The sequence below is a fragment of the Marmota flaviventris genome, chromosome 12, assembly GCF_047511675.1.
Source record: "Marmota flaviventris isolate mMarFla1 chromosome 12, mMarFla1.hap1, whole genome shotgun sequence".
Lineage (NCBI taxonomy): Eukaryota > Metazoa > Chordata > Mammalia > Rodentia > Sciuridae > Marmota > Marmota flaviventris.
Window position 1 is genome coordinate 92,585,397 of NC_092509.1, and position 14,949 is coordinate 92,600,345.

At 37.8% G+C, this 14,949-nt stretch overlaps 1 protein-coding gene across 2 annotated transcripts in view; it reads right to left on the bottom strand.

Moving 5' to 3' along the window:
* The window catches only part of Hmcn1 (hemicentin 1), a 385,362-nt gene that overhangs the window by 6,138 nt on the left and 364,275 nt on the right, over positions 1 to 14,949 (bottom strand). The window contains exons 98-105 of one of the 2 annotated variants that reach the window (XM_027934946.2): positions 13,996 to 14,058; positions 12,464 to 12,583; positions 11,849 to 11,983; positions 9,593 to 9,706; positions 8,937 to 9,062; positions 7,079 to 7,207; positions 4,394 to 4,744; positions 514 to 633 (exon numbers count right to left, since the gene is read on the bottom strand). In XM_027934946.2, coding sequence (XP_027790747.2) covers positions 514 to 633; positions 4,394 to 4,744; positions 7,079 to 7,207; positions 8,937 to 9,062; positions 9,593 to 9,706; positions 11,849 to 11,983; positions 12,464 to 12,583; positions 13,996 to 14,058 — 1,158 coding nt within the window. The remainder of the gene's footprint in view (positions 1 to 513; positions 634 to 4,393; positions 4,745 to 7,078; positions 7,208 to 8,936; positions 9,063 to 9,592; positions 9,707 to 11,848; positions 11,984 to 12,463; positions 12,584 to 13,995; positions 14,059 to 14,949) is intronic. The other variant, XM_071600213.1, reaches the window with a different exon arrangement.

The window sequence follows — 14,949 nt, forward strand, 5'->3', positions numbered from 1 at the left end:
ACTTTGATTTGATTACTGTCTTAAATTACACTGTTAAGATCTATTCATTTAAATTTAAACCTTTTGCATTTGCAGTACCAGCACATAACTGTCCCACATCATTTGTACCCATCATTAAATGGGTTATTTAATCCATTGCTCACTGATTGCTCTAAAAATAAGTCTAATGAGTGAAAAAAAAAATAAAGTCATGCCCTACACTGCAGTAAATATATGAGGTACTCATCTCATTTTCCCCTTCCATTGTAGCTAACTATGGAAAAAGGTTTTAAAAATATAAAACGTGAACTGGCTTCAGCATTCTTGCTCCTTCAAGTAAAACCATACCAAAAATAATTCACAACTATTTCCCTTAACTGCTTTCTTATTGCTTCTCCCACTTGCAGAAGCAGTGTTTAAACATAAGTGTGACGCACGGGCATGGGGAAGGAGAATTATTCACAATACTTCTCACATCCTGCTATGCTGGTTTTATGTGAAGCTGCAGCAGTGAGCACCCCAGCATTTCCTTACCTTGGCATGTCTTTCCATTGAGCATGAGCTGGTAACCAGGTGGGCAGATACACTGATAGCTTCCAATGGTATTTTTACACACATGCTGGCAGGTGTCTCTGTTCTGACATTCATCAATATCTGTTCAGAAAGAAAGAAGAGTGCATAACAGGTCAAACGGAAGCACAAGCTGTGACAGCCCTTGATAAATAAGTTGGTGGCATACGAGAGAAAAATTTCTTGATGATTTTATACTTCTGTGTTGTAAAACAGCTCTGAGCATTTTTAATCAATATGCGTTTTATAAAAACATGACATACAATATACACTGTATTTTAAAATATGAAAATCTCTATTTTGTTTACAAGCATATATAAGCTGAAGCCCCAAACTGGTCAGTTTTTTATTGGTTAAATAAGTTAGACTGAAATGAGAGGTGACAGATTTATATACGCTCCTAAAGAACTAAACTCTTCACAGCATGGTAGAATTTACCTAAAAGATAATTTGTCTTGAGATTAAATGGAAAATGGAGTTACTAGGTTTTATTTTAATTTGTAGCTGTCTCTTTCTCTCTGTATGACCTCCAACTAACACCAATGCATAGTTTTCCCATGTACAGATATAATCAAATGGGAATGTTTTTACTTTTGTGAACTATTCATCAAACTTTTTATAAAATTGTCAAGCACAGGTGGCAACTAGGCATGTGTAGTCACTCTACCTTCAGGAGGCCATTTAACATCTCAAGATCTCAGCTGGATCCTTTGCCAAGACCATCTACCCTACCTCCTAATTTGCTAGATGGTTCATATGAAGAAAAGCAATTCATAAGCACAATAGAAAGGAGAGTGAGAATAGATGATAATGCAAAAGTAATTGAGATTTGCTTTCAGTATAAGGGATGTCTAAGATTTCTTGTCCTGACTATATTTTGCTTTGACTATTATTTCAATTTTCTCATAGTCCTTGAATATGCACTAACCAGCAGAGGGCTGTGAAAACATGTCATGAAATGGTAACAGGTGTGCTGTAGGGTAGAACTAAAGTCAAAGTGAAGAGTGGGAGATGATTCATAGGAAAAGGATCTGTTCACCTTGCATATTTTACACATGCTGAAAACACAACCACAATTATTTAAATTCTGTTAATGATAAATATTCATCAAACATTTGTCAATGTTTTCACACCATTTTAGTTATCAAAGCATTCATTTCATAACTTGTATGAGCTCTTATTACTTTTTCCCTTTAAAATTTGCTTTGACCTAAAATTGCAAGAAAAATTTAAAATATGTTGAACTCCAAGTGGTTAATATAAAAACTCTCAACACAGGAAGGGTTCCCAAGCATGATCTCTGCACTTAGAAGCAATCTAATGTTTATTCTTCCTTTTAAGCTTGAAATCGATTCCTTCCAAAGCTAAATTTCAGCCTAACTCTAACAAGATTCCATAGTGTTAATGTGAATCTTTGGTAACTTGTCTATCCCAGATAGTTAATTAAAGGCATTTGGTGTTTATTGTAAGTGGCTCTTGTTACACAATTACAGAGCTGTCTGAAAATTTCTTTATTAGTCCCAATGATATAAAATACTCACCATATTTTAAGAAATTTCCAAACTTGGTCATTGCCCCCAAATAAATTTAAATATCCAGCAATTTGACTAGTTGTGAAAGCTTATTAGATGCTTTTTTTTTTTTTTTTTTTGTACTGGGGATCAAACCCAGGGGCACTTACCATTGAGACACATCTCTAGCCCTTTTTAATATTTTATTTAGAAACAGTCTCACTAAGTTGCTTAGGACCTTGCTAATTGCTGAGGCTGGCTTTGAACTTGTGATCCTCTTACTTCAGCCTCCTGAGCCACTGGATTATAGGCATGCACCACCATACCCAGCTTTACTTTAGATTCTTAAAGACTGATCCTCACTCTGAAACAGTAGCTGCCTTGAACAGTGGAGGGCTGCCTAAGGGAGATAATTCTGATATGCCATCATTTGGTGGAAAACATAAGACTCAACAATGATGAAATTGCAGTTAGTTATGAAAGAAAGAACTCAGAGAAACTTTCTTAATGACGTGCACCTTCAGATATATTAGAAGAAATCAGCTAGATGGTGTAGGATGTGTGTGGTTTAGTTAATCTATCTTAGCATAAACAAAGACTCTTAGGAGAGTGAGGGTAGAACAGAAAACAGGAGTCTGTCTGAAGCTAAGGCTGAGATGGTAATATGCTATGAAAACCCTTTAGTGAGAATGACTACTAGTGTGAGTGTGGGGGCGATACTGGGGATGAACTCAAGGACACTTGACCACTGAGCCATGTCCCCAGCCCTACTTTTTGTATTTTATTTAGAGACAGGGTCTGAGATGCTTTGTCTTTGAGGCTGGCTTTGAACTCAAGATCCTCCTGCCTCAGCCTCCCAAGCGGCTAGGATTACAGGCATGGGCCACCACACCAAGCCAGAACACAAAATGCCAGATGTTAATTCTGTCAGTGAAAGAATAGTGAAGAAATTTAACTTTCTTAACTGTAGTAAGAAAAATGGCCAATAACCAGAATGGTTTGGAGTCCACATACTTAGCAATTTTGTATTATTATTTGGCCAAGTTGGACAAAATGCAGAGTATTATTAATAAATACATTAATGTTTGAAGCATAAATGGTGCTGCCCTCAGCTCTGGGAACTTAATCACAAGTTAGAATTCCATTAGAATAAGTCTTAGAAACATCATGATATCTAGACAGAAAAGCTCTGGAAAAATGTGAACCTAAAGAACAGAAGATAAAGTTTGAGTATTCAGAGGGATGGAGGGTCCAACTGAGTAGAGGTTATATGAGAAGCAGGGTCCACCTAAGGTTGACCAGGGAAGCATGTCTGAAGAGATAATGATGCAAGAACAGGGCTTAGAGAAGGGGAAAGAAAATAAGTGGAAAACAAACAAAAACCACCTAAATTTGAAATTGGGAGGAAGAGAAATCCTTAAATGTTTACTAATATTCTGTTAAATATTTATTTTAGAGAATACGAAAAGTGTGGAACACCTAAAAACTGTATGAAAATGAGACTGGCATAATGAGTTTTGGATTTCAACAGAATTTCTTTCTTTCCTCCTTGCTTTCTTTTCCTATTTAACAAATATTGGGGCTGATTTCTCTTTGCTAATTTCCCTTTGGTGCTTATCCACATGTAAACTGTGGATACTCAAAGAAAATTAAGTTAAACGAATGACAGATGGTAATGTTTCCAACTTAACTGAAAGCAAAGCCTCAGTTCTTAAGTTGGAAATTAATCTTCATTTGTTTGCAAAAATGAAGTGTTTAGACTTGTGAGTTTAAATAAAGCTATCGAATGCACATATTTTACAGCACTGGGAACTTAATTTTGTCCTGGTTTACATTATCTTTTCAGTGACATACAAACATACAAAATAATCTAGGGGGTCATGTGACCAACAGTCAATGGGATATTGGTTGCCATACAGAACAATTGACTGAGTAGCTAAAACTGTCACTTTTAACCCACTGCTTCTACATCAATTAAATGCAGCCGTAATCTCATTATGTGACACTACATACATATACCTTATTTTTAAAAAATCACATTCTGAATACACTGACATTTATTTCCATATAGCATTAAATTTAGTAACACTTTCAGGGGTGATCAAACTACCACAATAAACTATTAGAAGTACACATGAAAATACATCATTTATTTGATGAAAGTTTTAATAGTTTTAGGTTCCAGAGTAAATGTCTCCAAAATCTGAGTCATCCCAGAGTTGAGATTAGATGTAGTTCAACACCCCCAACTCGTGACAGGTGCTGTACACATTCTTAGACGTTGGTCAGGAAGTGAGCCCACCAAAAGGAAATGCAATATGGCTGACATTTACCTACACATGTGTCATGGCTTGCCTCAGAGCCTTCAGGGCAAGGTTTCCTAATAGTCCTTCTAGTCCTGGAGAGAGATGTCCTGCTGTTTCTATACTCTGAGTAGGAGCTGTAGAGATGGGAGTACTGTCTGTAATGCTGTTGAGGTTGATAGTTGTTTCTCACAGGGGAGAACCGTGCGAGGCTAGAGCTACTGTACTGACTGCCATAGTGTGGCAGCCTCTCCAATCCAGCGCAAGATTTCCCGTCCCCTAATAAATGTTGTCCTGGGGGACAGGAACACTTGAAGCTGCCGGGGGTGTTGGAGCACTGATGTGCACAAGGTTTAGGCACTTGCTCACATTCGTTAATGTCTGCTCATGTGCATGATACATAGAAAAGAGAAAAAAAATTACACAAGACACAGGAATAAAGAATCAGTCTGTGAAACAAACTGAAGACATTGTTACCCTCCAAAGCCAGGAATGCTGGCACATCTCAACTACTGTGGGCTTTTGAGAAGGCTGTAATCACTTCTTATGAATGTAGAGAAGGACTGTCTCTGAGCATTGCTTTAGTTGTACAAGTTTTATGTAAACACTCGTGTTGGAGCAGGTGGCTCAGAAAACCTGATGCTAGTTCTGTGAATCCATCCTCTTTCTACTTCCAGACCTATGGACTATTTTCAGCCTTGTGTCCTGGACTGAAAAGAACAACTCTGATGTGGCATCAGTTTGGGCCAATATGGTATACACATTTACATGCAATGGCAAGAATCACGTTGTCACTTTGAGTCTTAGAAAGCTGAGTCTAGTGTTTCTGAGTTCAATGAGGTAGGCTCATGCTACGTTGTTGAAAATTTGTATAGCTTCCTCTGGGAACAAAGATGCAAAAGGGTGTGGAATCCCCACATAATACAGTTTTCATGAAATAAAAGATTTGCTACTGAGTCCTTTTAGTAACTGTTCATTAAAACCTTTGTTCTCCACAGAGCAGACAGGCGATCTTTTCCAAATATAAATTGCATCATGTTACTCGCCTGCTCAAGACTGTTTTCCCATTGTATATCTGGAAGAAATTTAAGCTCTGGATTACCCTCTGCCTAACTAGTTACAACAGCATCTGAGGGACATTGCCCTGCTGACCCCTCTGTCTGGAATAAGCATGCTCAGATAGACCTCTACCTGCTACCGGCCCCTTCATTTCATTTGGTCTCACACAGGCTGCTAGGATCCTGTTCACAACCTAACCCAAGTCACTCTTTCCCCTTGCCCTGTTTTATTTATCCTTGGGGTGCTTATCACAATCTGAAGTTGCATTACATATTTACTTTGTGATTCTTCTTTCTCCCCATGGAACGTAAACCTGGTTTACCCTGCTTAATGTTATCTCACAACCTAGAACGTCACCCAGCACGAATGAGGTGCTCAATAATGATTTGTTGAAATAACCAAGGAATGAGCTTGACACAATGTGTCAAATCAAAGCCACAAACAGTAGAAACAAAAAGTATCATATAAGAAAATGTGGTCTTGAATGCAGAGAAATCTGAGTTTAAATGCTCATATAGATCTTGATTCTTTTGGTGAAGGGAAGAATGAAATCACATCCCCAGCTTACAGTCATGATATTGATCACTAGTACCCCCAATTTCCCATATAATTACAAGTTTCAGATGCAGGAATATTAGCACAACTATAGACATTTATACTTCCTATAATTTTTGAAATAATATTTTTAAAGTAATAATCAAGCCAAGCACATTTTATCCAAAAGATGAAAAGGAAGGAAATGAAGACAGAATTACTTCTTACTAAGACATAAACTGATCAAGTCCATAACTTTTTTTTTGGTACTAGGGATTGAACCCAGGGGCACTTAACCATTGAGCCACATCCCCAGCCCTTTTCAATTTGAAACAGGACCTCACTAAGTTGCTGAGGTTGGCCTTGAACTTGTGATTCTCCTTCCTCAGACACCCAAGTATCTGAAATTACAGGAGTGTGACACCATACCTGGCACAGCAACCAAATAGTACAAATCTGGAAGCTAGTGTTTAAAAGCCTAAAAATGTTTTTTATTGCACTTACATATTTTATGGAATAATACAATTTGGTACATCAATTTCTTGATTACAAACATATCTATCTTTTAGAGTAGTGTATAGTTACCGTCTTAGAGATACTTTCTATTATCTCCTTACTTTATATTTGAGTTGGGAAAATTGAATAAGATATTTTTAGCACAAGGAAGGGCACCTAGTAAATACTACATGTTTGGTAACTATTATTTTATCTACCAATTAATTTAAATTGTGAATTAAATTTAAAATTTTCCTTCATACCTAAACTTTCATACTGCATGATGCTCAAAATGCATCCATTTATGTAATGTATATAGAGAAATAATGAAATACTCCTGATAATTAGATTGTCTTAGCAATTATATCAGAACCTCACTTTGACATGCGTGGTGTTAATATATTCACCCTAAGTGAATTATAATCACTGAAATGTCAACATAAATTGAACTCACTACGAAGTCTCTGAAGAAGTGTCCAAATTATTTCATGAACTACTTATACCTAGATGGTATATAAGTTGGTCTAACAAGAGAGCATGTGAGGACAGAGTGATCCTAAGCAGTTGGGAAGGCTAGGTCACTGTATCAGTAGCTTTATTAATCAATAAGAGTTTCCATTAACTTACCCATACAAGGTCTTCCAACTCCTTGCAATCGATAACCTCTTGGGCACACACATCGGTAGCTGCCTCTCGTATTCTCACATATTTGGTTATATCTGCATTGATGGGTCCCATCTTTACATTCATCAATGTCTACAACCATGGAGGAAATAAAAAGTAATAACATTTCCTCTCTCAAAATCCAGCATCATTATATTTAAAGTTAACATTTTGTAGAATTGCTCAAAGTTGTATCTTACCACGAGGTTAAGACCATATCAACATATGACTCTGGGTTTAAGTCCTGGCTCTGCCTGTTATTACCTGGCCCTGATCTCTGGTAGGGAAGGAGTTTTATTCTCACCTTTGTTTTTTCTTTTGCTCCTTTTCTATACTTGCTCCTCCTCTGACCATTTTATTTATACTAGTGATAAGCATTTGTGCAGATTTCTGGCAACAGTACTACATCACTTCCATGGTACCACATCTCCAGCTGCTAGCTGGACATCTTCATTTCTATGTCTTAACATATACAGCATGCCCCCTGGGTCTTAACCTTACTTACTTATTTATGATAGCAACACTCCCGTTTTCCTAGTCATCAGGGCTCTAGTATCAGACTCATTTTAAATTACTCTTTCAGTTGCCAAGGTGGGGTAATTCCATTTCCTTCCATCAAAACCATAAATATCCAGACTTCCATTCTCACTGAGCTAGATTTTTGCTATAGCTTCTTAAATAGATTTCTGACTTTTCAGCTCATCTCATTCCTAATTATCTTGGACACACTTAAAGGGTCATTATTTCTAAAATTAAGTACAGCAGCATGTAACTATACATGATACTGAGTTCTCTGCTACTATCATTGTTCTGAACCAAAACTAAGACATATTTTAACTTTATTAATGAATATTTCAGAATGGATTCTTATTGTAAAAATAGTAGTTTTTCTAAGAAACTTGAAATTTCTCTGATTGTAAGACTTGTGCAAGGACAGATAGCTGTCTTGAACATTTTAACATGTCTAGCACTTTAATGGTCTATCCTTATGTCCAGATAGTTCCCCTTGTACAGGTTTTCTTGCTTTTCCCTGCCAACTCTATCAGTTATTATGTCATTGAAGTCTATATTTAAATGAATCACTTCCATGACACCTTTGATGGTTATTCCTATGGGTCTGTCACTCTTTTGGGCATTTGTATGCCCTTTATTTTTATCTTTTATGTTGTCTTGTGTATTTTTCCCCCTTTTTGGTGGAGGGAGTAGGTCAATTTAACCCCATAGACAGTTTATTTTTATAAATCCTGTAGTTTCTACCTCTACTAACTTGGGTAGGCTGGTATAGAAGAGGAATACAAAGAGCAAACTTAGGGAAAATATAATTTATTTTCCTGTCATTGATTTGACATCTGCTAACTCAGTAGTCCAATACTGATTAGACACACAGAATAAACTTCAGGCAAAATATAATTATTTTACAACTAAATATTCTTAAATGTCAAATCAATGACCAGACAATAAATTATATTTTGAAGTTTTAATAAATCTCTATAAATGTAATTTTTTCTTAACTCTACTATGAAGTTCTAAATATGTATGCTAAATTTCATATTAGAAATGAGAGATAATACAGTTTAAAGTCTCCATGAATTTATATTAACCAAATGTATAATTGAAAGGAGCGCAAAATGGTCATTAGTCTGCATTTCCTGGCGTAGCCATGACATCGGGACCTCAGAGCTCAATCAATCTAGAAGTGAGAAGTTACTGAAAAAAGACTTTGTTAGCTTGAATTGACTTTCCTCAGTAGTTTTTAAAATGGATCTCTTATTTGAATTACTGTTCTTACGGATTTTGGTCACCAAAATATCCAGATACTCACCAATGCAGGTTCCATTTTCCGCCTTGGTCATTCCATTTGGACAAAGGTCAATGCATTTGTAGCTACCTCGAGTGTTCTTACAATGCTGATCTGGTCTGCATATATTCTGTCTGCACTCATTCACATCTTGATGCAAGAACAAAGGCAACACAGATTGAGAAAATTATTTCTGCCATGTTTCCAGAGAAACCATTTCTTTGGGTTCTAAGGATATTATGAACACACACAATTGTCCTTTGCATAGTCATTGTGTAAGTTTAAAGTGCTTAAATCCAACAAAGTATGTAACACATTGTCTTTATTATTGTCATTCTGTTTTACAAAGTATTGCTTCACAGAGCTGGTAGCCATACCAACTACTTTCTCTACCTGGAAAAATAAAATTTATATATATATAATATTCATTTACATATGTTTATGTACATGTTATACTTTTACAAAAAAAAAAAACAGGGGAAATGTTAAAAAATGGTTACGTAATTAGGAAATTATACATGTAAAGGGGCATTTGACTTCACCTTTTTTTTTTTTTTTGCATGGATTGCATGCTTGGTATCTTACTTGTGAATCAGTGCCTAGATATAACATAAGCATTCAGATCAGAATTAAGACTTTACAGAGCTGTCATTGCTTTGAATTCAAAGCCCTTTTCTTACCCAAGCATTTTCTGCCTTTGAGCTGATACCCAGAGTCACATCCACAGTGGAAACTTCCTATGACATTGTAACAGCGCTGGTGACAGGGACTGGATTCTTGACATTCATTAATATCTGTTAAACAAAACAAAATATTCATGCTGTTAGGAAACCTGAGTTAATTATCCCAAATGTTTAACATTTTAAAGTCTTCTCTAAAATGAATCTAATACATATGCTGTGGACTGCTCTGCTAAATAACATACAATCAACTGCTGGAGAGGGGATCTCTCGTTGACACTCCTTAAAGGTGGATATTTACTAGCGATACAGATCAATGTTAATGAAACAATTCTCCACCTTATGTATTTTACCATATGGCTTCCATTCCTGTTTCTTGGAAGCTTTAGCCTGCAATGCTGCTGACAGACTGGGGAGAAGCCAGGGAAAACAAGCAATGAGTTCTCTTGCAGTTGACTTTGTTCCCCATTCTTGATGCTTTTAGTCTAACACAGATCTTTATCACCTGTGTTGGACTGATCACAGCAACATCCTTCCTTCTCTGCCGTCATGGCGAAATTCTTCCTGAAACCACCTGGCTCTTAGTGAAACATGGAGTGCAGGTGTGAAATCTCCAAACTCTTGAGCACTTGCCTGTGCTTTGTATGGTCTCTCCTCCCCTCCCCTCAAGTCCCAAAGGAAGAGAGACTATGCCCATTCAAGAAGTGTTCCTGCAGATGGACCATCAATCATTCCTTCCTTTTCATCTTTCACACAAACCCATAGACACAATCAAATCTCTTCCATCTCTGGGATCATGTGATCTCAAACACCTGTACCTTCTCTATTGTTTGATTTGAAACCTTTCCAAAGAATAATTAGGCTCTTCCTGTCTACTTTTCACATTCCAAAACTTGAGATTACTGTCTCTTACTTTGTATGTTTGCTAATTGGGACCTTTTAATTTAACCTCTTAAAAGGCACAGAGTTAACTTAAGTGTGTCAACATGATCAGATACTTTTAAAACATTTCTCAGTGTAGTTTTTTCCTTTTTTTCCCCTCTTGCTTGGCCTCCTTGCCTGCCAAAGGCAAGCAACATTAACAATCTGTTATGAATAACAACACCTCTCTTCCACGAGCATATATCTCTACCTAAATATAGAAACCCATTCCCCTTTTTCTTCAGTTGCTTGTTTCCAGTTACATGATCTTTTCTAAAAAAGTTATACCCTCTTTTCTACACCTGGGGTTTCTCATGCCTATACAATGATTCATGGTGTAGATGGATCATACTTTATTCTTTCTACTATTGATAAGACTTTCAGTTTGGGATTTTTTTTTTTTTTTTTTGCCTCTGTGAAAAATCCTGGTAACAGCTTTATTCATAAAGTGCCCCAAACTATGACGCAATCAAGATGTCCTTCAGGAGGTGAATGCATAAATAAACCATGGTCCATTCATAAAATGGTACATTAATCAGTGCTGAAAGAAATGTGCTTTCAAGCCAAGAAAAGATGTTACTTAGTGACAGAAGCCTTTGTGAAAAGGCTACATTCTGTATACATTTGTGTAACATTCTGGAGAAAGTAAAACTATGGGGAGGATAAAAATATCAGTAATTGCCAGGGGTTGGAGGGAGGCTGGGAATGGATTTTTAGGGCAGTGAAACTACTCTGTATGACACTATAATGGTAGATATTGGGTTTGCACAAATTTGTAATGACATGAGTGTACGACACCAGGTGTGAACTCTAAACTGCAGGCTCTGGATGATATGTTCAATTACAAGAAACGTACCACTGTCGGTGGGATGCTTATAGTGGGAGAGAGGCCAGCGGGCATATACAAACCCTGTACTTTCTGCTTAAATTTGCTTTGAAATTAAAACTTCTATGAAAAAAATAGTCTATATAAAACTATACTTCCATAAATATTCTGTTCTGCATTTAGTCTTACACAATGGAGTTTTGCAAACCAAGGTTCTATTAGATTGTGTTGTACATGGTAACAAGCAGATGTTATTTCAAAACCACTGAGCTACAAACATGTAAAATAGCTGTGGAACACTGCATCTAAATAAGAGCTTATCAAGAAGCTCAACTTACAAAACATGTACAATGTGGTGCTGGTTTAAGTTCTCCAGAGGGACCAGAGACTCCCCTGCTTGATGAGTCTTCATCATCTTCCCTGGAGTTTCCTAACAGAGTTTGAAGGATGCAAACAGGGGTCTAATTCTTACTAGCATGAACATAAAGAAAAAGCAGCCATTTTTATACCTTGACAACTCAGCCCATCAGTGGTTCTTCGAAAGCCAGTTCCACAGTGTACCACACAGCGATAGGATCCAATGGTGTTGTCGCAGTCCTGACCAGCTTGGCAGGTGTGTCCACCCAGAGCACACTCATCGATATCTACAATGGAGGGATTCATTCAATGGAGGTGAGTTAAAGAAAACTTGACCCAAGAACCGGCTGAGAAATGGGGATCAAGAAAGCAATGAATGCAAATAGCACTTGAGAAACAGAAAAGGGTAAGAAGGGCGACATCTTTTGGCCGAGTCATTTCAGGAGGGTAAATAGCTGTCAAGCCCACAGCACCCTGGTGTGAAATCTAATTGATCCAACTTATCAATAAGGTCACTTATAAATCAGGTGGCTTTAAAAATATTCCTTTGCCTTTCTGAGGTCCTGAGTCACTTGGGCACCCCTGCTTTAGCGTGCCTTCAGGAAGGTAGTGCCTCAGCAGAAACCCTCTTTCTCAACCCAATGAAGACCTTTCTGTTTATCGACAAGCTATAGGCAGAGGTAGTAGGAGACGAGAGGACTGGTCCACCATGCTCTTCCTATGGCAAAGATTCCTTGCCCGTGACTTCAGTGTGTCTCTGTGAATACCTTGACAAGTTCTTCCATCCGCCGCGATGGTGAGGCCTTTGGGGCAAGAGCAGTAGTAGGTTCCCATGGCATTGTGGCAGGTATGGGAGCAGGGATTCCCCGCTGTACACTCATCTTCGTCTGAAAGAAGAAGAAATACAACCCAATCAGCATGCAGACCTCTAATTTCTAGGAGCGACAGCAGTCAGTGAAAACAGTTGCTTGTAGAAGTCAATGCACTGAACCGAATTTCATAAGAGAATGCTTGGAGTGCCACAAAATGGAATTATAGTATAAAAATGAATTTGAGGTCCCCAAATTATCTCCAATAGTGAATATTTTACTTTCAAACAGGGATGTTACCTAAAACGTATTTACCATTTACTATGATCTAATTTTTATTTATTTTATTTTATTTTTTACCAGTTTTCACTTACTCTTCAGAGCATTTCTAGGAGAACACTATTCTCATTTTGCATGACAAAACTGAAGGACAAACAGGTTATAGTGTTATATTGTGGAACTGGAATGTCCCCCAAAGGCTCATGTGTTAAAAGGCTTTGTCCTCAATGCAGCAATGTTCACAGGTGGGGTTTGGGGAAGTGATTGGATCATGAGAACTCTACCCTCATCAGTGTATTAATCCATTGATGGGGGATTCACAATTTGGTGGCATTATTGGAAGATGGTGGAAACGTTAGGAAGGGGGTGGGGGCTAACTTGTCCTTGAAGGGAATATCCTGTTCCTGGTTCATCTGTCTCTTCCCCTCCCTTCTTCTCTCTGTGCTTCCCAGTCACCATGAGGTAAAGAACTGCTATGCTCCTCCATGCCCTCCCAGCCATGATATTTTGCCCAGAAACAATAGCTGGGAACTTCTGAAATTGCGAAGAAAAATAAATCAATACTCATTTAAGTTGATTTTCTTAGGCAACTTTTCATTGCTGTGAGAAAATACCTAACACATTAGGTAAATTGCCCAAGGTCACAGAGGTCATTAGTGGCAAAGCTGAAATTTGGGCAATCTGAAGACCACCCTTACATCATTAGATTGGATTACATTGCCCTTAAGTCATTTACATAGCTATTCACTTTCCTGAGATTCTCTTGTACTGGACTTGGTAGGATGAAGTCAGTGGTTATTCAAAGGTCCACAATCCTGTGTAGCACCACCTAGCAGTTCTAGGGTTTGGTGGTGTTATGTTGGATCATTCCATCGTGCACCCATGGCAACCAAGTCACTAGGCGAAGTTCAGTGCTCTCTCTGTACTTGGTCACTCACTAACCCTGACACAGTTGATTGTCGTCAAACTGACAAAGCATGGGATTTATAAAAAAAAAAAAAAAATTTAAATTCAGATCTAGTCTGCCACCTGATGCTAAGTGATTCTAATTCTCTACATCTCAACTTCTTCATCTGTCAAATGGGACATTTATAGAACTGTTGTGATGATTAAAAACCTAGAAAAATGGTAGATGATGTCCACTAATTAATATATACCTATTAGTGACAATTTTATAAAATTAAAAATGCTTTATTTATTCCTACACTTACCAGCACAAAAAGGTCCAACTGAGTCTAAGGCGAATCCAGAAGGGCACTGGTTACTGCGATCTCCTATGAAAGAGGAGAGCAAAGTTAACCAGGTTATTAGAATAGTAGGACCCATTTCCTTTCCAGTACAGTCTCCCCTGGGAAATATGGCAACACTCGAACACACAACACAAATGCAATAGGTGGAAACAAGCAAGAATGGAAAACTCGCCTTGTTTCCCAACCAAGAACTAAATGAATCACTGTGCAGAGACTGGTGGCAAGCGGCTGCTGAAAACAGATTTCTGTTTAGGTTGTTCATGTCAGTCAAAATAATTTCATTTCATTTTCTTTTATCTCAAATTCTTTTTATTTATCATAACTGTGTACGCTATGCACAGCCCAGGCAAAGTGCTGTCTTCTAGACATCACTACTCTGCTGTGTTTAGGAAGGAGGAAAGCTTGCTGTTTTCAAGCAACTTAAAGTAATCTGCACCAAGCCGGGCGTGGTGGCACACACCTGTAATCGCAGAGGCAGAAGGATTGCAAGTTCAAAGCCAGCCTCAGCAATTTAGGGAGGCTCTAAGCAACTCAGTGAGACCCTGTCGCTAATAAAATACAAAAATAGGGCTAGAGATGTGGCTCAGTGGTCGAGAGTCAAGTGCCCTTAAGTTCAATCCCTGGTAATCCCCGCCCAAAGAAAAATCTGTGTCAGTGGAAAGAAGAACCTCATGAAGGAGCCCTCTCCTTTTGTGGATCTTTCGGGTGAAAACACTCAGTATGTGATGTTGTCCTTTCCTGTGGAGTTGAAGCAAGGGGAAATGAGAATACTGTTATAGAACAGATTTAAATTAGATATCAAGAGGAACAAGTAATAATCTCTTTCCTAAGAGGATGCAACTCCTCTTGAGTGTTCCCAGGGAGTGGGAATAGGATGGATGGAAAAGAAATGTCTACAGCATGTGCTAAGTGACC